Source organism: Solenopsis invicta, chromosome 4 (assembly GCF_016802725.1).
Source record: "Solenopsis invicta isolate M01_SB chromosome 4, UNIL_Sinv_3.0, whole genome shotgun sequence".
Classification (NCBI taxonomy): domain Eukaryota; kingdom Metazoa; phylum Arthropoda; class Insecta; order Hymenoptera; family Formicidae; genus Solenopsis; species Solenopsis invicta.
Genome location: NC_052667.1, coordinates 7,996,575 through 8,022,861, shown reverse-complemented (window position 1 = coordinate 8,022,861; position 26,287 = coordinate 7,996,575). Strand labels below are relative to the sequence as shown.

General features: G+C 33.1%; 1 protein-coding gene across 1 annotated transcript in view; it reads left to right on the top strand.

Annotated features, from left to right (window-relative positions):
• LOC105205612 (protein Wnt-11b-1) overlaps window positions 1-25,708 on the top strand; it is a 29,677-nt gene extending 3,969 nt beyond the window's left edge. The window contains exons 2-5 of the mRNA XM_011175016.3: window positions 10,431-10,672; window positions 12,264-12,616; window positions 14,193-14,464; window positions 23,022-25,708. Of these exons, the coding sequence (XP_011173318.1) occupies window positions 10,431-10,672; window positions 12,264-12,616; window positions 14,193-14,464; window positions 23,022-23,196 (1,042 nt within the window). The 3' untranslated portion in view covers window positions 23,197-25,708. The remainder of the gene's footprint in view (window positions 1-10,430; window positions 10,673-12,263; window positions 12,617-14,192; window positions 14,465-23,021) is intronic.
• Window positions 25,709-26,287: the final 579 nt, after the last annotated feature.

The window sequence follows — 26,287 nt, the reverse complement described above, 5'->3', positions numbered from 1 at the left end:
AAGTAAAAACAGTATGTTCTTTTGTTTTGCTGCATCTGATTCTGTTCTTTTAAAAAATTTTAGTTTATTGAGAAAATATTAGAATCAATGTATGAAGCTATTAAATACACGGTTTAGATAAAAAAATGCGCATAATTTTTGTTTATTTGAAAAAGTACATCTTTATTCTGTATTTATGTTGTCTCCTTTAAAATAATTTCCATCGAGTTTGATACATTTATGCTAATGTTTTTCCAATTTTAAACAATTTCTGGAATGCACTTTCTAATGTAGTCTTTAGTTTTGTTCAATGCTTTTTGTACTTACGTCTTAAACAATCTCAAAATTTTGTTCCTTGACGGTGTTTTTAATTTTCGGAAAGAGAAAAAAGTTAACAAGTAATGCCTTGGAGCAATGTATTGTCATCAGCAACTTTATTTATTATTTTTCTAGCAATTTCTTTACAATGCAATTTTTGTTAAAAAATCAACAACATTTAGAACAAATTCTACTTCCACTTAAATATTTTATGCTGAAGACATCGGTGAAAATTTCTTCAACAGTGCAATAAACCGTGTAGGGTGCTAATTTCTTCAGCAATTTTTCTAATAGTGATTTGACGATTAGCATTAACTTTTTGTTTAACTTTTTTGTTGGGTCATTAATGTGTTTGGTTTCCAACTCTGTGATCGTTTTTGACTGATTTACAATTATCTTGAAAATGTTTAAATTATCTGTTTATCTGTTTAAATAAACTGCTCGTTATGTATATTAGATTTGTCAAAAGCCTTTTGCAACACTTTTATTACATTAAAGCGTTTTATTTTATATATACATTTTTTACAACATTTTAAGTTTACATAAAATTTAGAAATTCTTTGATTCTTTATTGTAAAATTGAAAAAAATTATTGAATACACTAAAACACAATTTGTTTAATTGGTTGTTAAATTTGAACACGCATCCGATATATAATTGTTCCCGTCGATGCTTTTGTTTTTAGATATTAATAATTTTTTAATTTTTTCATCAAGTAGACCATGAGTTATTAGAAAGTTTGCATTATCATATTTTGGTAATAGGAAAACACGAATATGTTCGTCAAGTAAAAAATAATAATAATAATGTGCTCTATACTAAATGTGTTTGATGGTCAGCTTAATATGTTGACATTACTACTTTTCCGACAAATTAAAATTTTTTGAAGATCCAAATCAGATTCAGCAGCTCAAAAACTACAACAAAAATACAGGTATCATTTTTTACTTGCCACTCTGGGGGCCAAAATCGACTCATTTTACCTATTGTCCCTTTCTGCGAACACTGCCGTTCTTACGTTACCAGAACACGCAATATTCCCGATGCGATTCTCTAATCTCGCGATAAAAAAAAAAAGAAAAAAATAGCGATCCATTCTAGACGGCCGTCTTACGGTTCCATTAATCATCATCTGAAATATCGAAGATCGTTGCTCACGGCTTCGAGACGGCGTCACGGATCGCATTCTCTCGCGATCCGTGGCTCTTTCAACGGGATCGCGATCGAGGATTTCTTCGCCAGGATCGGGGCCAAGGATCGATTTATAATAATTTACGCGTATAGCCCTCGCCAAGCGCCCGCGGAGTCACATGCGCTGAATCACACGCGAGTCGCTATTTATAAGATCATTCTTGACGAAGCTGGTCTCTACAATGCATCGCTCGTAAATCACGCATTCTTAATGCGAGACGCGAGTTAGAACAGCACTCGGGATTGTATCAGCGCGACGGACTCGACGACGACGGTGGAACCCGCGCGCGTCCCACGCGACGAGATCTTAACCCGCGCGTCTCGTTAATTTGTCACTCTGGCACACGTCAAAGAGATTACAAACAAATTGATGCTAATTGCGGAACAGTCCTACTTAATCACTGAAGCGTTAATCAATGACGCTGCGTGATTCATTAATAGTAAAATATTATAAGAAGCATTGAAAGATCGGGCTCAGGGATTTGTCGTGGCGAGATTTTGAGATAGCGCTTACTTGCTGCAATAACAACAGGGCTAAGAAAAATTATTTTCTTAGTTTTATTATTAGTAGAACGACATAATTGAGCTTGTAAAATTGAAAAGAAAAATGAATTTTTACATCGATAAGTCAAAATGAGTAACTTTTCAGGATTTGTTTTTGTAATGTGTAAGCAAGACTTCAGTACACTGAATGGAGGTAACGATACATATAATTAAAATAAAATAAAAAGATCAAGAATGATTAAAGTGGATTTTAGTGCTACAATAATAATTTCCTATGTGATTTTACTGATATTTTTTAGTTCTCCGAACTGCGCGCCGCATTTGTCGGTCTTGATACGCAACTCGCTAATTGAACCAGTCAACTAGAAAAAGTAATACTGCAATATTAAATTGTTAATTAATTTTATAACATTGATGTTAACACACATTTATAAAATCTCTCATCTTCCAACTTGATAATGATACTTTTATCGACCAATACTCTTATAAGTTGAAAAATGGTACTTTTATTCCTTTACAATCAGATATTATGTCAAAATTGCATTAAAAAATGATATTTTATGCCTCGGTGGCTGAATTGACTTGTATGGAATATAAGGAAGTCCAGACTCAAACTTTGACTGAGATAACATTTTTTGCAACAAATTCTTTACAGTTTATTGAGGAGGGGAAATCTTGTGAGCATCAATATTATTAAATTTATATTATTAACTTAATTGTCAATTTAATATTGTAATACTCTAGTTCGATTTAAGAGCTTTGATTAAGAAAGTAATGGTGCAAAATTTGAAGAACTAGAAAATGTATATAAAATCACATATGAAATACCTGAGCACTAAAATCCACTATGTCCGTTGTAGTTCTTTTTCTCTTTTTAAATAATTTTTAAAATTATTTTAATGATTTAAACTCATTTTTTGAAAAGTCATGTTTTTCGAGTTATGTCGTTGTAACAAATGAACGATATCGCCTTTTGATTGGATGGCATTATCCTCGTTTCAGTAAACGAAGAGAAATCAACGATTAACATACGCGAATATGGAGCTGTCGTGTTCGAAAGCTCGTGGGATCGGGGTGGCCGATTTCACTTCCTTTCTCATCATCCCGGATACGCCCCTGAACAGGCTCCTCTTCCAGTCTCCTCCGAACGAAGAGACTCGATCGTAGGCGCGCACGCCTATTATCGGTCTCGTAAAAACTACGCTTTACGATTCGACCAGTCAAAACGAATTTCGAAAGTGCAGCTGCTCGATGGACCGTTTCGAAACGCGCGTTCGCAATCTTTTCTTTTCTTTTTTCTTCTTTCAATGAAGAAACCGCGCATTTTCATAAGAATGACCTGCCACGTGAACGTCCGTGAACTTCCTTCTGTCGCGGGAGCTGCGATTCTTAAGCGTGGAAACACGTAAAACGAGATAGTCAATGCGGAGACCAAATTGTAAAATGATAAAAAAAAACGTCAACGTTTATTTTTCTGGACGGTAGCAATCGTCTGAAGACTGTCAAAGATCGGAATGGGAAATCGTCTCGTATCTTACTCGTTTTACGTTACAAGGGTGCGATGCACGTTTCATATCGAGTGGATTATTTCGTATGCAGTTTATACGAACGATATAGGTACTCTACCCTAAAAAAAGACGTGTTCTTCTTCTATACTGAGAAACATGTTTGGTATTTCTGATTATAATTGCCTCGTAAAATATAATAATTATCATTACAAGTTTCATTTTTAGAATTATTATTGCTACAATATTAATAACAACACATTATGTTTATAGCTCTAATAACTATGAAAAACTTAGATTTCTAGAAAAATTTTCTATAAATTACGATGATGATTTAAATATTAAAAATTAATTGAATATCAGAATATGGGCAAATGAAACAAACGTTTTTTTTATATATAAACAAATAATTTAAAAAATTTAATTTAGCCAATTGGCGACGTAGGTAATCGAGTCCCACTCGGTAACATTTTTGAAATATATTCTAATTTAGAACTTGTCAAAAATGCTTGTTACTTTATAATGAAGTTACAGATAGTTACTTTTTAGCAATAACTCTAATTTAATTTTGTTTCTTTCTATCTATAACCGTGACTTAATTTAATTGTAACTTTTTGATAACTAGTAATTAATTTGGTAAAATTATTTTTATAGTTATTTTATACATATATTTCAAATTTATTAGTCAACATATAGTCTGCGTTCAACGGAATGAAGAGATAAATCATCTTCGAGAACAGCTATCATATAAATATTAAAGTTCAGACTTTACTCTTTAAAATAAGTCCTGGACCAGTGATTTACGATGACTTATCACGAAATTTAAATTTAACGAACTTTCTAGCTGAAAAATAATGATCTCATAATTTTGATAATGTATTCCAAGTATAAATATTAATTTATTATAAATTATTACTTTAGTTAATATATTAAAGATATTTCGGGTTTCAATTTTTAAAGTGATTTATTGCATACAAAATAATACGTAACCAAGTGTTTAATGAGTATAATGAGTAAAATAATTTAGTAATATTAAAAATACAAGAGTCTTGTATTCTTTTTTAAACAGTAATGCATAAACATTACACTTATAGAAAAGTGATTAAAAAAACAATTTGTTTAATTACATGTCGAGTAACTATAACTGTAACTGGGTACAGTTATACTTACTCGACGAGTAAATAAACGAGTTACTTTTCAGAGTCGATAACTTGCAACGGTAACTACTTACTTTTTGAAAGAGGAGAACCGTAACAGTGTAACTAATTCACTTTGTAATACAGAGTAACTCTCCTAATTCCGATCCTAATTTCATTAAGGAGTTATTTCGACGGGTTTGAAGCAAAACGAAAGAGTGCAATTTTGCCGGACATCCAAATCGGAATGCCGTACCGGAAGCCTTAGCCCACGACGAAGACAATGATTAAACAATGCGATCGCGAAGCGGCAAGGGATGAGCTGGCCATAGGCCGCCCGCGCGGTATGCTCATTGTACTTTGTAAATTATTATCTGCGTTACAATGGGCAATTATATCACATAGCGAGGCACTCCGTAAATTACTTCGCTCGCTTCCACTGCCAACGGTGCATTTTACATTCCTATGAGATCCCGATAGATCTTTGTAACGAGCTTCACTTTATTACTCCGCGATATCTATCTTGGATGAATTATTCATGTCTTACTCAGTGCTTATCGAGCATTATCATCTTACTTAATCGGCCGAACGATTAATTTGACGTTGCGAAATTTTATTTTTACAATAGTGGATTAATTCTGTAATAAAAGTACCCTTTATATGGTATGTTCTCCTAATCAAATTCTCCGTCGCAAGTGAACTTTTATTAATACTTGTAACATTAGTTAAATGCGGTGCAATCTTAGAAATTGATTGAAGGTAAACTGTGCGGTGTCGCTTCGGGCATCATTCGCGCTGCCACTGATAATTAATTATCTGACGCGCGATAGCAAATAGTCGCGCATTCGTCTTGAGAGAGCGGCTCGTAAATTACCTCGTGCGCGAAGCTGCGGGCTGAGTAATGCATAACGCAGCTTAAAATCCTATCTAGCCATATAAGTGGCCTGTTATGGCGTTCTACTGGACCCTACCTGCCTCCCTGCAAGTGGCTGTCATACGTACTGATTGCTCATTAAATACTGTCTTTCGCGTTCGACTGCCTTTCCAGGTGCTGAACGATCTACCTTGTTAAGTCTCGAAATTGCTCGCAAGAAAGATAGCTTAAGGGTGTGATAATTGAGGTTGAAGAGTCGACAGTTATCTTAAATACTAAGCAAACTCTCAACTTATCTTCTTAACGTGCTTCTCGAAATGACTCTGTTCTTTGTAACGCCTTAAAATATGTATTGCTTAGAGAGCCTACTTATATTTTCTTGAAGACTAACAATAACATTACTCTAAACATTTATCCAATTAAGAATTTTTTACACTTGTTAGAACAACTGGATGAACACTATTTTGACGTAAAAAATCTTATCAAATATTATTTTAATCTAAACATTTTCGTGACGAAAACTGTGACCTAAACTTGAATTAGCATTTGATGAAAATTCACCCACAGAAGCACTTTAGGGTTAAAAGCGCGCTTACAATCATAATTGGGATCTAACGCGAGCAAAACGGTCGGTTACGCTTTCTAATTTTCGACAAGTGAATGCTATCTCATAACTCGTCGCTTATTATTAGAATTCTATTAGAATAATTTAACTACAGTGAAAGCAAAATCTGCTCTATTTGTTCACTTGGAAAAGATAAATGTGATATTGAAGCATAAATGCCCTTTCACTAGAAGTACTTTAGAATATATGTGTCACATCTTACAACATTATCAAAAGTATAACAATTTCATATCTTGTTTTATTATTATATTTAAACATCTATGTAAAATTTGAGCACAATTCTCTTATTAATTAAAATGTTATATAATTTTCGTTTACTCCTGATTCTTAAGTAAAATCTTGTTTTATAATATTCATTTGCAAATTTGATGAGAAAGTGGTATTATGAATTGAATCAAAATTTTCACATATAAAACTCTGATGTTCAAAAAAATTCATTTGGATTCACTTATTCGTTTAAAAATTTTTTATTTAAAATTATATGCAATTTTTGCTGCGTAATTATTAAACCAAATTTTTTGTTATTTTATTCTTTGTAGCCAGTTTCAAGGCCAACATTTGAATATTTATAATGATATTTTTTTGTTATTTATAAGCCAAAAAAAAGAACAAATCTGAAAGTTTGCAGTTTCCAAATTTCAAAAACTTTTGACTGATATTGTAGACTTAACACAAATTGCCAGAAAAAAAATAAAATTGAGGTCATCAACGTTGGTGGTCGAATTTATTTGAGGTGGTTCGAATTAATTATTAATTTTGCATTCGGGCGATCAGTTAAGATATAACCAATAATCGATGTCCCCGTGCTACAAAACACAGGATGTTGTACATTTATTATTTTGTCAGCGAAATTATGCGCGAGCCGATTCCTCGTCAGTCGAGATAGAATCGCCGAAGTGATCATCGCGATCATGGTGCCTTAATGAGCCGATAATTTGAGGCAGATATTAATAGCTCGTAAAGACGCAAACATCGTGAAAATTCTTAGGCCATTCGAGGAAACGTTTCCATCCTTTTCGTCTTTTATTTTCGCAAATAAAACTTTGTGGGGCGAAAACTTGCGAAGCTTTGCCCCTTTCATGCGTGCGGCTTTAACAAACCGTGTGTGCGAAGAATGCGTCCTCAAATGTACCCTCGTAAAGAGACGCAATCTTTTACTGCCGTCCTTATAGGATATATTGTCAAAGGGTGTCGAGCAAATTAAATGCACGGATGTCGACGGTAGTTCTATTTTTTCGCTTTTTTGTTTATGTTTTTCCTCTATTTTATCTGTCTTTCTTTTGATCATTCTTTTCCATTCTTTTAATCTTCATTTCTTTCTTCTTCGTTCACTTCACCTTTAGCTCTCTTTTTCAATTCTCTGTATCTCTTTTTTTTTCTTTATTCTCTCATCTTCATCTCGTTCTTCATCATTTCCTTTATCTTCATCTCCTTCATCATCATCTCTTTCTTCTTCACCTTCTTATTCTTCTTCTTTAACATCTTTGTCATCTTCATCTTCTCTTTTTAATTCACCACTCGAAGAAAACTTTAAACGCCTTATAGAATATATTCTTTTCTTGTTTCTTTTGCCGAGATACATTTTTACTTTGACGTGATCAAGCGTCGCAAACATATTTATTTTCAGGGATTGGAAGTAACGAGTTACTTGTAACGCCGTTACCGTTACAATTACTTTTTTTTAGTAACGAATTGGTAACGGCGTTACTTTTTATTTTTTGTAACTATAACGGTAACGTAGTTACATTTTTATAGTAACGGTAATAAATAATTACTTTTATCGTTACATTTTAATTTATAATATAATTTTCAATCTTTATTTTTTAATCAATATTCACAGTTTGTTGTTATATTATATTTAAGATCATTTTGAAAAATAGTTGTAAAATAAACCACTCACAGAATTATATTAGCATAAAAACGAACTTTACAGATCAATTTTTGTTAAAAGTAAATAGTAAATTAATACCGATAAAAATGTAACGCTAAAGTAAAACATTTTTATGGTTTAACTTTTACATTACAAAGTAAAATCTTCAGACAAAAGTTAAACCTTTGTGACATAATTAACCTTTGTGACGTAATTAATTAACTTCCTATTAAAAATATGGATAAAAAGTACATGTACTTTATATTTAATCAATTCTATACGAATCTTATTCAGAAAATCTTATATAATTTTTGTAGTTTTATTTATTGTAAGAACTGTAGGTTTAGAATTATATGAAAATTTTTAAACATAATCTAATTTTATTTTAAAATTAAAAAAGTAACGAAAAAGTAATAAATCATTACTATCTATGTAACGGTAACTGTAACGAGTTACTTTTGAGAGTCAGTAACGGTAACTAGTTACTTTTTTGATTCGGTAACGAGTAACGAGTAACGATAACAAGTTACTTTTAAAAAGTAACTTTCCATTCTTTGTCTATTTTACAGAACTCTGTGAAATTAGTGTTATTTAATATACAAGAATGATGCATTTAAGATTAATTAATTGGCGCAAAGTTCGTAATTAATGTCGGAAAGATAGGCCTGTCGATAAGAACCCGGAAGGTCCAAACACTGGAGCGCTGCGGGTCTCCTGCGCTAGGCATCGCGATTTCACAATGGGTCGTAAAGCAACGCGAGTGCACGCTCGCGAGCGTTTACGCGGAAATTAGATTCCTCGGGTCGGGTCGTAACACGAGCCCCGAAATGTCATCGGGAGGGAACGAACGAGCTTCGCTCGCTGCGAGCATGCTGGCGACGGCGGCGACGACGGTAATAACGAATTAGAGAACCGCGGGCTTTTGATAGGGTAATTCCGAGGGTAGGCTCCGTGACACGGGGTTGGCGATCCGGCCATTCCCAGGGTTGTTACGTCTAGACGCGGCGGGGCCGCGTGCACGGGTCATTTCGACTTTCAGGTGTCCGTAATTATTATCCCCAACGTGCGCGCGCTCTCTCGCGCGTTGCGAGAGCCAAGTTTCCAGCCGCGCGCTAGCATTCAACCCGCGGCACTTAAACGCGAGCCCTTTTCAGCCACGCGCCCTATAATTTTCGAAATTCACCCCCTGATTTACGGCGCGGCGGAGCGAGCGCACCGCGCCCGGGACCCTCTACCGAAAGAGGTGGATCGCTCACGGCTGTCGGCCCGATCGTCCGACAGAGTTGTACGTACCGAGTGTTCCACCCCAAAATTCCACAGTCGCATGTTTCGGAGTATTGAAGGCGGGGAGAAACGAGACTGTTCGTTCTGAAAGCTTTTATCTACGAGACCATTTGCTGTTTTGAATTTTTAGGAATACACAAAACCCCACGAAAAGATATGACTTCAAATGTTAGCTAAACATTAGTAGTAACATATGATTTACAATACTTACGCTTTATGAAACATCAATAGATCCTTACACACAGATCTCAGTCATACGTATACATTTTGTCAAATATTATATTTTTCAAATTACGTTTCTAAACTTAGTCCTAGTGATTCAACGTTATTCATTCATTTATTTTACATCTGATGGTCTTCATATTGCGCATATTTCATAAATTGACAGCTTTGATCGCCATATTGAGGTAAAAGTCGATAAGGAAATTTATCCAGCAATACATATAATTATTACATATGTATAACACGTACATGAATGTAATTTTACATCTATAAATGTAATGTTTTTACATTATATAGCAATTCTATTCGTGACTTGATAGGTATAATTTTTTAATTTTTTCTATTTTTGGCAAAAAATCAATTAGACATTTACATACATTATACATTAGCATGTGTATTTATTTTTATTACGTAAAAGAAATTATAGTTATGCGAAACCAATACGAAGTATAACTTGTTTAATAAAACATAAAAGATGGTATTTTGCCGATCTTTGTATAACAAAACAGATGACATTAGCATTACCTTTATAGTTTTGGTACTTGGTAACCATGCTTTTTGTAAGTTCAGAAAAAATATGTATACTTGAAAGAAGTGTCTAATTTTCATATATTAAAACGTTTTACTTTTGTCTCCGTTTTTTTTAACGCTTAAAAATGCTGGTTTTTAGTTTTAAACGTTTTTAAAATTAAAATACAATAACACGTTTAGAAGTGTTTTAGAAAAATTTTAGCTTTAAACATTTAAGCGTTTTAAATCTAAACATCTAAAATCAAGACATTTTAAATATCTTAAAACTAAAATGTTTGTAAGTATTTAAAAAAAATATTAAAAAATGGTGAAAGAAATAAAATATTTCGATATGTAAAAATTAAACTTCTTTCATGTAATCGCGTATTTAGACGGTGAACATTTTGTTTAGCGGCCTCGGTCGCACTGGCGACACGCACACGTGGACCAGGGAGGCGTGCACCAGCGCGAAGAGCGCGGGTCTGCTGGAGAGGAAGCAGGCGAGGGCCTGCAGGGCTACGCCGGATGTGATGCCCGGTTTGGTGCAAGCCGCCAAAGACACGTCGACGGTGTGCCAGCAGGCATTCCGACATCGCAGATGGAACTGCAGCAGCATCGAACGCGCGCCCGACTACACGCCTGAATTGCTCACAGGTTTGCTCTGGGATATTATTCGAAAACCTTTTAACTGCATCCTTGACAAAGTTGGAAATAAAATCTATGAAACGTCCATGTAATTCTTTCAGAAAGATCCAAGTAATTGAAAAAATTTATTCTGTGTCTCGAGAAATATTAAAGATGCCCCATGAAGGAAGTTAAGAGGTAGAAGGAATAACGAGACGTTAGACATCTCTCTTAAAGATTTGCAATTTCAGAGTCAGCACAGATTGAAATTGAAAATTTAATTTTTTTTAATAAGAAAATGCGTTGTCCATTGATTTTGCTCGTAAATAGATTCATGATTTTGCGCGACGGAGGGATGCGAGAGGTTCGATGGAAAACGTATCGAATATCCTTTGAGGAATTCCGACGTAAATAGGAAGACCTGGCCAGGCGCGCCTCAATTAGCGATCATTAACAAACCGTAACTCCCCACGGTCTTCAGCCTCCCTCTTCGCGACCGGCCTTCGTTGGATTAATCGCTCGCGTTTCACGATGATTATATTATAAATAAAAGTATGCGCCTGAGAGATCGAGATATCCTCCGTTAATGAGAAAGCCGAGAAGCGCCAATGAGAGATACATCATACGACCACGAGCGTTCGCTATACTGTATTTTCCTCTCTTGATAATCAGCTTTTCTTCAATCATCTCGATCGACGGAGGAAGACTGCGGAGGAAGACGGTCTTTAATTCAACAACGTCACGACAAAATCTGATTTGACATTGCTACCATACATTAAACATAATCCGGATGTAATTGTTAAATTAAATTAAAATTGAAATTTAAAAGCATTTTATGGTAATAATTATTATGTAATTAATATGATGATACTTGACAATTTAAAAATGTAGATATGCCACATTTTAAAGAGTGATTTTAAATATGGAAATTCTTCTGTTATTACTGTCTATGTAAAATACAATTTTCTTATTGTTTAACAGTTATTTAGTTTTCTATGATTTTTATATAAAATTGCGTTTTGTAATACTTATTTGTAAATTTAATAAACAAGTAGCATTACTAATTAAATCGAATTTTTTTACATATGTACTATAAGATTTTGCTGTAATTTTAGATAAATAACTTTGAAATCAACGGATTCAAATGAATTTTTGCAGAAATATTTATCAGTATTTATAAAAAATTTATTAGTGTATGTAAAAAAATTCTTGTTAATATTTGTAAAAAGTTAATTCGTAATTTGTTTTCAGCAAAGCAAATAAGTACTTCAAAACGCGACGCAAGAACAAATAAGAGTAAATAAAACATTAAATAAACCTTAAACCAATAAGACAACTATTCCTCAAATTTTATATAAACATTTAAATGTAACAACAGAACAATTTGTTAAAATTTTATATTTTTGATAACACTTACATAGTACATACATGCATCCTTAACAGTCATGAAAGCAATTTTAAAAGAAGTTTTGTTTCTATTAATAAATATATACGCAAGGATATTATCTCTAGTTGAATTTGTTTTATATTTCAATGCGGTGTTACAATAGCGATTTAAAGAGAGAAATTTTCTCACTCTTGCTTTTCTGTTTCCCTATTTTAATGAGCGCATTTATCGCAGGAACGAGAGAGCAAGCCTTCGTCTACGCGATGTCGGCAGCCGCAGCGGTTTGGCGACTCGCGCGAGGGTGCGCTTTGGGGAACCTGGCGGCCTGTTCGTGCGCGACTCCCCCGCGAAGAGAGCCACCCTCGCCTTCCGCGCTTATCTCGCCCTCATCCTTCACCACCATGTCCGTCTCTTTCGACACGCTGTCCGCGAGGAACTCCTTCAAGTGGGGCGGCTGCGGGGACGACGTGAGATCCGCTTCAAGGATGGCCAAGCGATTTCTTCAGGGTGCATCGCCGCCCGGTACCGGTGGGACCGCCAAGTTCATGCACGCGATCAACATGCACAACAACAGGGCGGGTCGGAGGGTGAGTGTTTACGATGTGTAGGGAGAGTTATCAAATCACTTAAGGTATTTTTTTTTTATGTTTCGCATTTGTAGTTGTTTTGGATAAAACTCGTAAATAACAGTTCGAAATTGTAGCTTACTGTTGCAATCATTTATTATTACATGTTAAACCTTGCAATAATAACAAATTAATTTGTTATAATCTTTTCTGTAACGATGTGAAAGGTGTGATTTAGAAAATCGCCTAAAACGTACCTATGGTCTTTTAAATCATATTGTTTTCGAAAACATCGAATTTATGAATTAAAGTAATTAAAAATACAAGAAATCACACATTAACTAATATTTATTTTATTCACATCAAAAAAGCGATAAAATATTCAATAACTAATGAATAACAATAATAAAAAAGTAAGAACATTAAAATAAAATTGGCTTAAATTTATTTTTGTAATTATTTTTATTTATAACAATTTATTAGTATCAGTTTTTATAATAAAATTTGTGGTGGTACGAATTAAGGAAACTTGATAGTGTTTATAAAAATATCGATTTAATTTTTGTAATAATTGTAAATATGTATACATATACAATAAATGTAAAATATTTTACAAGCTTTCCTTATGTAAGTATAACAATTAAAAAAAATTGCATAATTATGTTATTAGTTATATAAAATTGACGAAACATTTGCATCACATGTATCTGTTTTAAAAATTTTTTGATAGCATACACAAAACAAAAAGTAACTTCTTAAATATTTGTTTATATTACTTATTTCTCATTTATTTTTTTATTTTTGTCACTAAATTGTCACTAAAGTGCTTAAATGAAGTAAAAATGTAAAATATTGAATAGGTACACTTTAGAAAACCGGTATTCAGTAACGTTTCTATATATGCGATCGATAGGTGAGAGAATGTTGAAAGGTTTGGATTTTAATTGTTTTTACATGATTATTTTTTTATTATAAACTAATTTTTTTACATAAAAATGATAACATAAAGATGATAGAGCCAATATTAGTCTAAAAAATAAATTATTTTTGATTTTTATGAAGTGTTATCTATCGATAAATGTCGAGATGAATAAATTGAGAAACAAATCGAAATTTTAACTCAATAAGGGGAAATCTCCAGCTCATAAATTCAAAAAATTATAAAACTTTAGCAATGCACACCGGAGTAAAATTAATTAATCTTCGAAAACTGATTCTTTTTTTTAAAAGAAGATAGAACCAAATTTCATAGAAAAAAATGTATTCTTTTCAATAAGATTTATTGATTAGAAGATTTATCAAAACATAATTGTTTAATCATAAAACAAAAAATAAAAGACAAACTCAATGATTTTACTCTTTTATGATAAATTCGGCAAGCTAGAAATGAATATTTTATTAATATTTTATTTATAATTACATGATATTATGTATGCATTTGTTAAAGTTTTATAATATTTTGAATTTCTGAGTTAAGATCTTTTCTTTATGAGTAAAGTCTACATAAAACTAGTTGAAAAATAGGATTCTGTTTATCTATTTCTTGAAACTCGATTTTTAAATATGATTTAACTGCAATTAATTCTTCGTACGATAGGCAGTCGAGCAGTCTTTGACTTTGGAGTGCAAGTGCCATGGAGTGTCGGGTTCCTGCAGCGTACGTACCTGCTGGCGTGGTCTGGGCGCATCGGGACCATCCGCTGCTGGAAGTCGTTTGCTACGCAGATATGCCACGGCGGCCGAGGTCAGGCTGAGATCAGGCAGTAGATTGCCGCCCTTGTATCACCACGATAATCTGCTCTACACCACCAAGAGTCCGGATTACTGTCTACCAGATAAGAAGAGGGGTAGCCTTGGCACGATTGGCAGGTTAGATGCGTTATTTTCATGCAATGCGTTAAATACTCTTTGGTTGTACGGTTTATAAGAAATCTCCAGAGATAAGTAGCGTAGGTAGCTTAGCTCTTTGATTTAGATAAAAAAAAAATGTATAAAACAATTTTGATGAGGTGGCTAGACATTATACATTCAACAAATGCAAAGTTTTTTTTAAATTTATTTAGCTTTACTAATCCTAAAGCGCTATTCATGTTTTTTTGATTTATTAATACTACTCTGACAATGAGTAAAAATTCACTCACATGATTAAAAAAAATTTTATATTTTTTTACGTTAACTCTATGGGTTGCAAAGTGGTGGAATAACTAAACTAATACTATTTTAGTGTGAAGTTAATTTTAATGTTTTACGACTATATTAAATGTTATTGTGATTTAAATGTTAAATCCTAGAAAACTTCTGCGGACTTTACTGTTTTAAGTTTCTGTAACTTGGATAATAATCAAAATTATTAGACCGTAATATCTAGGAAAAAGTTGCTCTTTCCGAAAATCTAAAGCGGTTTGGGGCATAGTCCTTATGGAAAAAGGGATGTATGAAAAAAATATATAAAGATTGAGAGTGAAGGTAAAAAGAAGAGAGGTAGAAAGGGAAATAACACCTGCCACTAATAAGTATCCAATTAATAAATGATTTTGTCTACGTTTTTAAATATAATAAATTGATGTAATTATTATTTGAGTAATAATTATATAGTAATATATTCTGTGCCAAATTGTATTCTGACAGATTCTTATCTTCACTGCCATATATATAGCAAACAAAATATAACGTAAATCGCAAAAAAATTATAATGAATGAAAGTTACATTAACACTACTCTGGGTGAATATTCCCAAGCAAACTTAAATCATAGATCATGAAAAACGTACTATAGTGCATATTAAAGAGGAATTTCACGCTCCTGCCTGGCGTTGCTATTTAATAGCATGTATTTGAATTATCTCCTGAGAGACAATTTACTCACAGTAGTACTCTAAGATTAAAGTAAGAAATATGAAAGATAATTATAAAATAATTATAATCTTATTTTCTGTAAACTTTGATCTTTAAATACTACGCCTTTGTGTCAACACTATATAAGGGAGAAATTTATACAACTTTGAAAAGTCAAAACTTTGGCTTCAATTAATATTTTTTAATAATTTTTTTTTTTTTTAATAAAAGTTAGAGTCTCATAAATGTATATACAACATTGCTGAAAAATTATATGTTGTGAAGTTATTGAAGAAAAATCATTAAGCGAAAATAAGGATTTATAAATAATTATAATTTTTTAAATTAAAAAAATAAATCATATCTTTGCAATAAAAAATTTTTAAGAATATCATAATACGTCTTAAAGATGAAGAGTGATACTTTTAAGTAAAAATTATAGCATTGTTATTCTTTTTAAAATTATAATTATGCAATAAGCAAAATATGATGACAAAAAAATTTTATTTCCGTGTCGTTTAAATTTTAGTTTTGAGTTCCAAAGCTGATTAACGTCGCAATTGATAATGGAGACTTCATTCATTTTTCGTTCTTAACCCGAGTACTTTCCATTTTGTTTCCTCTTCATACAGCAAGTGATCAAAATTTCGTGTAGTTTTCCAGATGCAATACAGAGTTGAAAGGTTAAAGCGTCTACGTTTTCAGGTTAAAACCCGTTAGAGCTCGTAAATTGGTTTAACTCGTTAAAAATTTTTGGTTTACGAACTCGCGCGATATATTTATTTATAAGCACATAATATAAATTTTAGTTTCAATATGGTGGCGATATCGAGCGAAGAGTCGTGTAAAGAGGCTCGGGATCGCATTTTAACGCGGCCGACACGAAGAGGGAAAATTATCGAGAGGGATTTTATTGCGCGAAACGATCTTTCTTTGTGCGACTTGTGTCTATTAATGGATGCGCAACGAGCGAAGAATTAACGAGCGAGTTTGTTTTTTTGTGCGAACGCTGCCGATTATCACGCTGCCGATTATCTCATTAGCTGCACCGCTGAAAGTATATCGGATGTATGAGCAATGAACGTATTTTATAACAACGTTTTTCTGGTCAAAAACAGGAATAGGTCTTTTTTCCTAGATATTCAGACTCAAATAATCTTTCGAGCTAACGAGCGACAGAAAAGGAGACTGGACATTTAACTTTCGCGTTAATGGCGCGAAGATGCGCCTGTCTTGGCCTCTCTCGTTTCTCGACGAGAAAAAAAAACAGAAGAGCGAGGATAACTTGGCAGGCAGCAAAGCGCTATGGTGGCTTCGTAAAGTGCGAAAGGCGGGCATAAGGACGTAAGGACCAGCCGACTACTTTTTTCGGTAGCCGCGGGCTGAAGAACTCCCTTCCTACCTCCAGTGGTCCTCCTGCCAGTGGTCATCTTCGTAATAGATCGTTAGTTTCTCTCGCAACTCGCAAATTCTTCCTCTACTCGCGGTGCATCTGTATCGGAGAAGGTAGAAGGGATCAGTAAATCCTTGGAAATTGAACCTTGACTTTGACCGAGCCGCCAGAAGTAGACTTCAAAGATCCGTCTGTCCTCTTCTATGGCATTTCTTACTATGGAATTAGCGTGTAATTTTACCTCGCAAAAATGCGTTGGCTAATAGCGAGCTCGTGCGACTTTATCGCACGCACTTTCTTAGCCTGTAATCCTGGATGTGGGCTGGTGGCGTGTAAAAGTGCGACGAAAAACCATTAGCACTGTAATAACCGCAGCTTTTACGAGACGCTCGAGTCATTGCTGAACTCGCGACTTCCTTTTTAAACCGGGTTTACGCTCGTATCTTAGTCGTAATCGAAATGTCCCTACGATCGTTATTTTGAGGCAATATCTCCACATATTGTTTCATAGTTTACATTTTTTCATAAATAATTAGTAACCTTTCGTAGTCGCTAACAATTCGTGAAAAACTGGTTTGAATAGTTACGATAGTTAATTTTACTTCATCAATGCGCACACACATGCGCGAAAATCCGTCTTTCCTTTTATGTTAACATTCCTTGTATTTTTCCTGAACTAGTAAAATGTGAATATAAAATTTATTTGTCTACAAAAAATTATTCCAATTAAGAACGATTTTAAACAATAATAATCACGTCAATAGAGGCGAAGAGGATATTATGATTACTCCCATTATCTCCGTTATTAAATAACAAATTCTAATGGAACGTTTATGGAATTATTCAATTAGTAGCCCGCATTTTTTCGTGACGCTAATATGTTATTATATAATAGCTAGCAATTGTTATAACCCATTTTTACTTTTCTAAACTTTTTCAAGGTACATTTTAGCACTTAATTACGCATACTTCCTCATTGTTTTTAAACTTATTATCACATAAATGTATGTACATTCAAATGCTTTTTTATTATTATAACTTTTTATTCGGCTATACAAACTCCGAGTTATTCAAGTGTTAAACAATAACATGGGATTTTGTCAACATGATTTTTTAAACAAAATTTTCAAATATTGAAATTTTTCTTCCATAAATCGATTATTATTTTTAAGGTCGATGTTCAGAAACATTAGAGATATCATTTTATGTTTATTGTTTAATGTTAAACAGAGATAAAATGATATTTTTAATGATATCTCTAAACTTGAACGCAGAAAAATTTTAAATTAGAAAAATTCTAAACGATGAAATATTTAAAATATATAATTCTGTTACAAAATACTGTGTGTTCTTTTAAACTAAATCAATTTTTTTTTAAATATTTTTGAGCTATGTAGCCTTATTACTACCACTTTTTTTTTCACCGATTATGCAGTGTGTCACATTTTTATAAATCACGTCCTAAGTAATAAATCAAGAGGCGTGGTCGCGACTCGCGCCAAGTGACACGCGAAGCAATATTTCATTACTTTGCGTCTATAAAAATCTGTTAAACACTCGACGAATATAATCGTTTCAGTGTCAATATAAAATACTGATTATAAACAAAGTTATTCAATAAAATGAAGATGGGAGCCATATTTCTCCCTTCTCCTTTATTAATTCATAATTTGTTAATCTTTTTGAGTTTCGATTTATTCGTTTTCAAAAGGGAAAGGAGAGAATCCCCATGAAATAACTGTCGTTTTTTTCTCGCACACAGAAAGTAAAGGACATTTTTGCTTTGTATAAGAAAGATCGCAATTGCGATGCATAATTTCGTATATCGCACATCTCTAGCCACACACGACGAATTTATTCTCGATTTTTTCAAGCTCGATTATCCATGTCGCGCAACCAGATAGCCAGACTTATTTATGCGTGCGCGCCGGTGATTACGTACGCGAGGCGAGAATGAGAGAGCAGGCCTCTCGGAGATGGGACGCACCCCATTTGGACGTGACGCTCGGCCATCCTGAACCTGTTCTCGAAATCGAATGAACACGCGTATTTTACGATGCCCTGTTCGACGGACTAACTATTCGCCACTGCGAATACCGTTACGACACAAAACCCATTCACGGTCCTGCCGTCTTTCTTGCCTCTTTTCGCGGCCACACCGCCGTCCGAGAGGTGCTAACGCTAATTTTTGCTACATGCCGTACATTCGCGAGTTAGCGCTACTGTTCGAAGAGCGCTTTTAACGAGAACGTTTTACGATCTCCCGATTTGGTCGCGGAATTTTTCATGGATACAGAATGGATATTTCTTCGCGTTAAATCGACCCTATAAGCGCTGTAATATTATTTAATATTAAATAATATTTCTGAAAAAAATGGTTATCTGTCCTCTTCTGGTAATGTTATATGGATATTATATAAGAAGTAAATAAAATTAATATTATTTACTTCAATATTTTACATTATTGAAATATAATAACTTTTAAATATAATGATTATAAAGTTTATGAGTATTTTATGCATAATTATTCATATTAATTTTTGACCAATAATATTCATACACAACATTTTCATAATATTCCGTTCCATGGATATTGAAGTAATATACCACGAATATTACATAAAAACAGACATAACATTAACATAATATTCCCATAATGTTAAAATAATATTGAATAATATTCTCGGAATATTATTTTAATTTTTATTAACATTCGCGTAATATTCTCAGAATATTGTGTGCTTATAGGAGAATGTTGGATTGTCATTTGCCGCATCTTTCATCAGTTCTTAAAATTAGTCATTTAAGTACAGTGAGAAATTGTAGATTATATTGAAAAATAATAAGATTATTGTATATTTCTTCTCCCGTTTGGGTTGCTCTTTGAACAGAATATTTACTAATTCATCGTGAGCGCCAAAGGGAGATGAAAGCCGCATCCCTGCTCCGGAAAGAAGGGCGGCTTTTTGTAACACAGTGATTGCATTCGTCACGGATTTTCCGACGGCCGAAAGCAGACGGCTCTCCATCGTCCTTAGATTATCCACGCCTTGCTCCGCGTGAATTAAGATCACCCACGACATTCCGGAGATGATACCCGGGATCACAAGGCGCAGGAAGTGCCGGACGCGCGTGATGGTTCCGGTGGATCTTTTGTCTCGTTTCGCTCGGTCCATAAATCGCGCCTTGGTACTCATTGTTCGCGTCTCGCGTGTTTTCGACCCAAGAAATGGCACGAAAGAGGACGCACGCATAGATTACGCATTGAATATAAATAAATCATGATAATTCCCTATTACAATGGTTTATGTTTTTATTGTAGGTCTAGCGTCAAATTCAATTATTCGATTTTGATTTATGCTAAACAATATCCATGAAGTTTATTATATTAAATAAATATTAGATGAATATATATTTATACAATGTGTGTGTGTGTGTGTGTGCGTGCGTGTGCGTGTGCGTGTGCGTGTGCGTGTGCGTGTGCGTGTGCGTGTGCGTGTGTGTGTGTGTGTGTGTTAGATGGATATTAGATAAATCTTTTGCGTGAATCTAATAAAATATAAAATGCCGTATTTAGCTCCAAATGATTAGATTATGAATCAATCTCGCGTCGATTTCATCTCACTTAGAATCTGATCATGGAAATTCAAGTTTAATTGATAGAAAATAGCCTTTTCTTTGACAATATTAGAAGAGTATTTCTCGTGCTATGGACGGACTATGAAGGATCCTTTTGGATCCTTCGTCTTTCTAGTTTCATGAACGATCGGCAATTGGATTTATTATCAAACGAGTCAACTCTCTATTCCTTCCGATTAGTTAATGTATCTCTGTTTATCTAACCCGAATATTAGCTTCTTTCATATTAGCTTCTTTCGACGCAATTTCGCGCATCGCGACTAATTGAAGGATGATTAATAACGTAAGATGGTGTCATCTTATTCTGCTCAATGACGCACGAACCAAATCCTGAATAATTTCGTGAGGGACAATTATCGCGAGCTCTAATCCGACGTTTGTTTCGGACATGCCGATACTTCATTCACCGCGCGCTGATGTATGGCGTCAGGTTTTCTTCGACGTCCGCCACCGACTCGCCTCGCCGGTTTACAGCTTTACAAACCCAGTAATTATAAGCCCGCGTATAATTATACAAAGTGGGCGTGGCGAACGTTTATCACGCCGTGTTCGACCAGCGTTTCACGACGTAACACTTCTCCAGAGATCCTGTTCTTTTTTTTCCTTGACGCCGCGCCGCGTAATCTACGCGGTAGTCTCGATCGCGCAAAGCGCGGGCATCTTTACGGGCGGACACAGAGGCGGACATCATGCAAATCGATTAATAATGGAGTCTGAAGGAGCTTTAACGAAGTAACCGGAGGAGAAGTTTTAAGGTGGCTATTGAATATGGTCGCCCACGGCTTTCCTTGCCTCTTCTCGCCGATTGTTACTGTTGTTAATTTTGTGAATTTTACGCGTTAATAATCTTGCTTATAATTTAATCTTTTTTAAAAAATTTGATAATTTTAAATTTCAACAAAAATTACACTTTTATTTCAATATTATTATATAATAGTCTAACTAAAGTGCGCAGTATGATTGTATTAATATGTAATAACAGTATTACAAAAAAATTCAAATTTTTGGTATGAAAAATTTGTTATTTCTTATCTGATATTTATTTTCCTCTCAATTAATGAAAATCATTATTGAATAAAGATGAATGTGTAATATTTTTCTTGATAAAATTATACAAAATTTCTTGTGCAAATTAATTTCTAGGAGATTATTACAAATCGTGAAGACGAATACTCCGTTCGTGTAGACTAATTATGCGCGTTTAACCTTTGAAAGAAACGAGAGAGATACTGCTGTCTAATTATGGCGAATGTGAAACTTAATCTGTTCTTAATATCCGATGTAATTGTGATCAAGTAAAATGCTCGTATCAAGTAACGTGAAATTTAATAGTTTACGCTAACAGGCATTTATAAAATTCCCCCATCTTTTCTTCAATTCTAGAAAAAATGGTAAAGAATTAATTGTGAAAAATAACACAGCTCGGATTCGAACCTGGATCTCCCTTTGACATTTTGTGTGGGCGTTCAATTCGACTACTAAGGCATATAATAATATTCTTATATTATTATAATAATATAAGAATAAATAAATAAATAAATAATATATGTAAACAATAAGTTAAACGCATTTTTCAAGCAGTGTAAATTTAAATAAATTGAAAGAAATTAGGTTCGAATAAATTAAATCAGAAATATATAATGAAATAATGCCAATACAAGCCAACACTGAATGTTTATGTGTATATCATAATTTTATTATTACAATCTTCAGTCACTCTGTGAACTGCGTGACGCATATTTATCGGCCTTAAAATGCAGTCTTTATATGAAGACGGAATCCGCAAACACATTAAACTGATGAGATATTTAATAGTTTGTACTAATAAGCGCCTATAAGATTCCCTACGATTTTTTCCTTAATCCCACTCAATAAATTGAGTGTATAAGAAATAAAACAAGAAAAGATTGTGTAAAAACTGTTTTAAGATCGACAAATATGCGGGCATAAAATAAAATTGTTATATACACACCAACATTCGGTATTGGCGTTATTTTGTTATATATTTTTGATATAATTCAATAATTTCTTTCTTAATTAATTTTTATCAATTTTTTAATTAATTTCGCGTTCAATTTATTAAAATTAATATTTTTTTTTACTTACATATAAAACATTGGCAATTTTGCTTATATATATTTAAATCTTTCCTATAGAATTTGATAATCTTAAATTTTAGGGAAATATATCATATTTTTATTTTAATATTATAATAATTATTTAAAGAGCACAATATGACAATGTTGATAATAATAGAATTAAAAAATTATAAATTTTTGACATGGAGATGTTATTTTCTATAATAATTGATCCTTTTTTTCCTAATTCATGACAATTATTGAATAAAGATATTATTAAATAAAAATAAATATATTTTTTTTATGAAACTTATATAAAATTTACTCATGCAAACAATTTGTGTGTATGTGTGTTTGTATGTTTAACGTTATATAATCTCATTTTAATATTCAATATTTTGGAAATGAAGACATTCTCAGACAAAGAAAAAGTTTTTTTTGCGTGAAGATGGATTATGAGCTAAAAAAAAATATTTTTGCAGACAGTGCAACGGCAGCAGTTCCGGCTACGAGGGCTGCGAGTACCTTTGCTGCGGTCGCGGCCATGTGACTAGGACTGAAGAGATCTACGAGAGATGCGACTGCAAGTACATCAGCTGCTGCTACGTCAAGTGCAAGACGTGCAAGCGGATCGTGAAGACGTACGAGTGTAATTGAGAATAATGCGAATCTGGGACAATTGACGCGACGGAAACGTGACTTTGATCCGCCCTTGAGGAGGAAGAGGAAAGAGATTCGCGCGTCGCAAATTGAATACTAACAATAAGTGCAAAATTAATTATGTTCTGCGAAATGTGCGCGCGTGCACAGAGAAAAATTTCTCTTAGATTTTACCCTTAAAATTATAGTAGTGATGGACTTTGAAGAATGTTACTACAAGTATATTAAAAATTTTTAGTAAATTAGTTCTTTATAAAAATTATATTTTTTGTAACAACGTAGCACTTATTATACGAATTTTTTGGTATTATCCTAATATGCACATTATGCAAGTATTGCACAATAATGGCATTATAAATTGATGAAAATTTTGCAATAATTGCGTAAAAAACGCGTTTTATAAAATAAAATTTCTAAATAATATTTGTAAAAAAGTAGAAAAAAAAATTAAATTTATGGAATAAATATTTTACAATTATTTAAAAAACTGTTTGTTTTTTAACTTAACATATTATCTTGAACTTGTTATATTTCATGTTGCAATATTTCTATATTATAATTTAGGAATAATTATGCATTTTTGTAAACGTGTATATGAATTAATTTATATTTCTTATACACAATACAACAACGTTTTTTTTCTATTATTAAATAATTTTTTTCTAAATATAATTTTGCAAATATATCATTAGGATAATTCGTCATATTGTTATAGTTTTGTCAAAATATTATTTTGAAATTAGTTGCGCAAACAGTTATTAATATTTTATAAGAGGTCAGTACTTCTACATTGATCTATTTGTGTAAATATATTTACATAATTACAACTTAATACTTTTATGCAAGATCATTAATAAATTTAATAAAATAGCTTATTGGGGTAAAACTTCATTTTTCTGTTAATCCGTGAGAAATCATGAAAACGAGCAATGAGACATTCGTTGAAACGTAATTATTGCAAGATTACAACAACAAATTGAGTATATAACAAATAAAACAATAAAAAAAGTTTTTTAATATCGATCAACAATCAACAATTTGCGTAAATATTATAAAATTTAATCGAACTCTATAAATTGTGAAATATTTACAATTAAGTTAAATTATTTTATGTTATAAAAGTTTGATTAAATTTTATCAAATTTTAGTAAACTTACAGTAAAATTCTTCGAAGTCTCATGATTTTGACGGTAAAATCTAAGAAAGAATTCTGTCCGAGTGAAAGATGCGAATCCAGCATCCGCGACGATAATTACTTAGACGATAAATTATTTACCGTGAATGTGTACGACTCTTTCTCTCTCTCTCTCTCTCTCTCTCTCTCTCTCTCTCTCTCTTTTTCGCGCGTGGTGGTGTGTAGTAGAAGAGTTATTTATACCGTGCTACTTGCTATTTATTCGATGTGTGTGTGAGTGTATCGCGGCGGACGATGGCGAATATACGCGCGTTCGTTCCTCCGCGACGGACTCGCGGAGTTAAATGTAAATCGGCGTCGTCGTCGACCTCGAGAACGTAGATCAGAGCAGTGTACATAGAATGCTCGATATTTCGATGTAACCTGGCATTTACATTCTGCAAATACACGTTGCTTGGAAAGTGGCGGTCGATCTCAATCCCTCCCGGTCCTCGAGGCGCGAAATCGTGGGATATGATACAATTCGCCGTTCACATATATACATGTGTCGAACGAGCGACAAGATTATTCAATTTTCCAAACTGGAAAAAATCTCGCGCTTGATTATGAATAATTCAGCAGCCAAGAGGCGAGAGACGGCGCGACGAATTTACTTCACCGGAAACGGTGATCAGATACGATCTCGAAAAAGTCTCTTGCCTGTTAAACGCGAAATTCATGCTTGCGCCAATTCGCAACTATAAATCAATGTAATCATTTAACGTAGAATCGTTTCACGAGCAGTACTGATAGATATCGAGTACTTTTTTTTTTCTTAAATTGGAGACAGGAATTACTTCCAATTGTAACACGACGATTCCTTACGGAGATTATATTTTTCGCATAAAGTGTTATACGAATTTTTTGGTATTCGTTATAATTATTGAAACTTCATGTTTATTTAAAATTTTATTCGGCGTGCGTGTGGTTTAATGAATTTCAAAATGTATATAAATCACACGAGAAATATTAGTATGAAGATCCAGCTATAAGGCTTATCTTTAACTTGATTGTTTTCACATATTCGTCTCTTATTATTATTCTTCATTTTTCCGCTAATTTGTGAAAAATTGAGTAGCAACGAGACATTTGTTGAAACATGATTATTGCGACAGTACGACGAAGTGTAGCTTGAATGTTTCATTATTAATCGATAATTTGCGTAAATATTATTATAAATGTTACCCAAGCCAATTATTTACGTTTAATGAACGATTAGCCAATAGGTCTTTTATGATATATAAAAGTGTTTGCTAAACATTTTTAATATTTATTTAATGTTTATTAAATCGTCAAAATATCTTGTATATAATTTATTAAATAATTTTGAAAACCTATCAAATTTTGAACATTTATTTTGTCAGTTTAAGTTTATTTTTCAACGCTTAACTCTTACAGTAAAAAAATAAATTCTTGTATCCGATCGATTTCTTTCTATGGAAAATTGTTGAATTTCGAAGATAATTAAATTATGTTACACTTTTTTTCAAAATAAAGTACAAAGTACTATACAAGTTTTATTGTTGAAACTGGAAAATATATTCATGAACTTTTAGAAATTCTTTTATCATTCGAAGTAAATGAAAAAACCGTCCCGACATGACAAATAAGATACCGTTTTTCATATTGTACTGTAAGAGTTGAACACATTTTGATTGTGTGTGTTTGGATATCAATTAATACCCGTTTATCGTCGTCATGGACCTCTTCGTGCCGTGTTGCAGTCTCTTTAAACTTATTTTTTTCTCAATGATGAACCTCACCTATGAGTCTCACAGTCGTTATAACCAGGTACGTGTAATGCGCATTTCTCTTATTTATGATTAGTTACAACGCACAGTTGTGTCGTTTCTTGCAACAGTTGAACAAATTTAAAATAGGTGTAGTGCTACGGTCACTATTCTCTGATTCCTC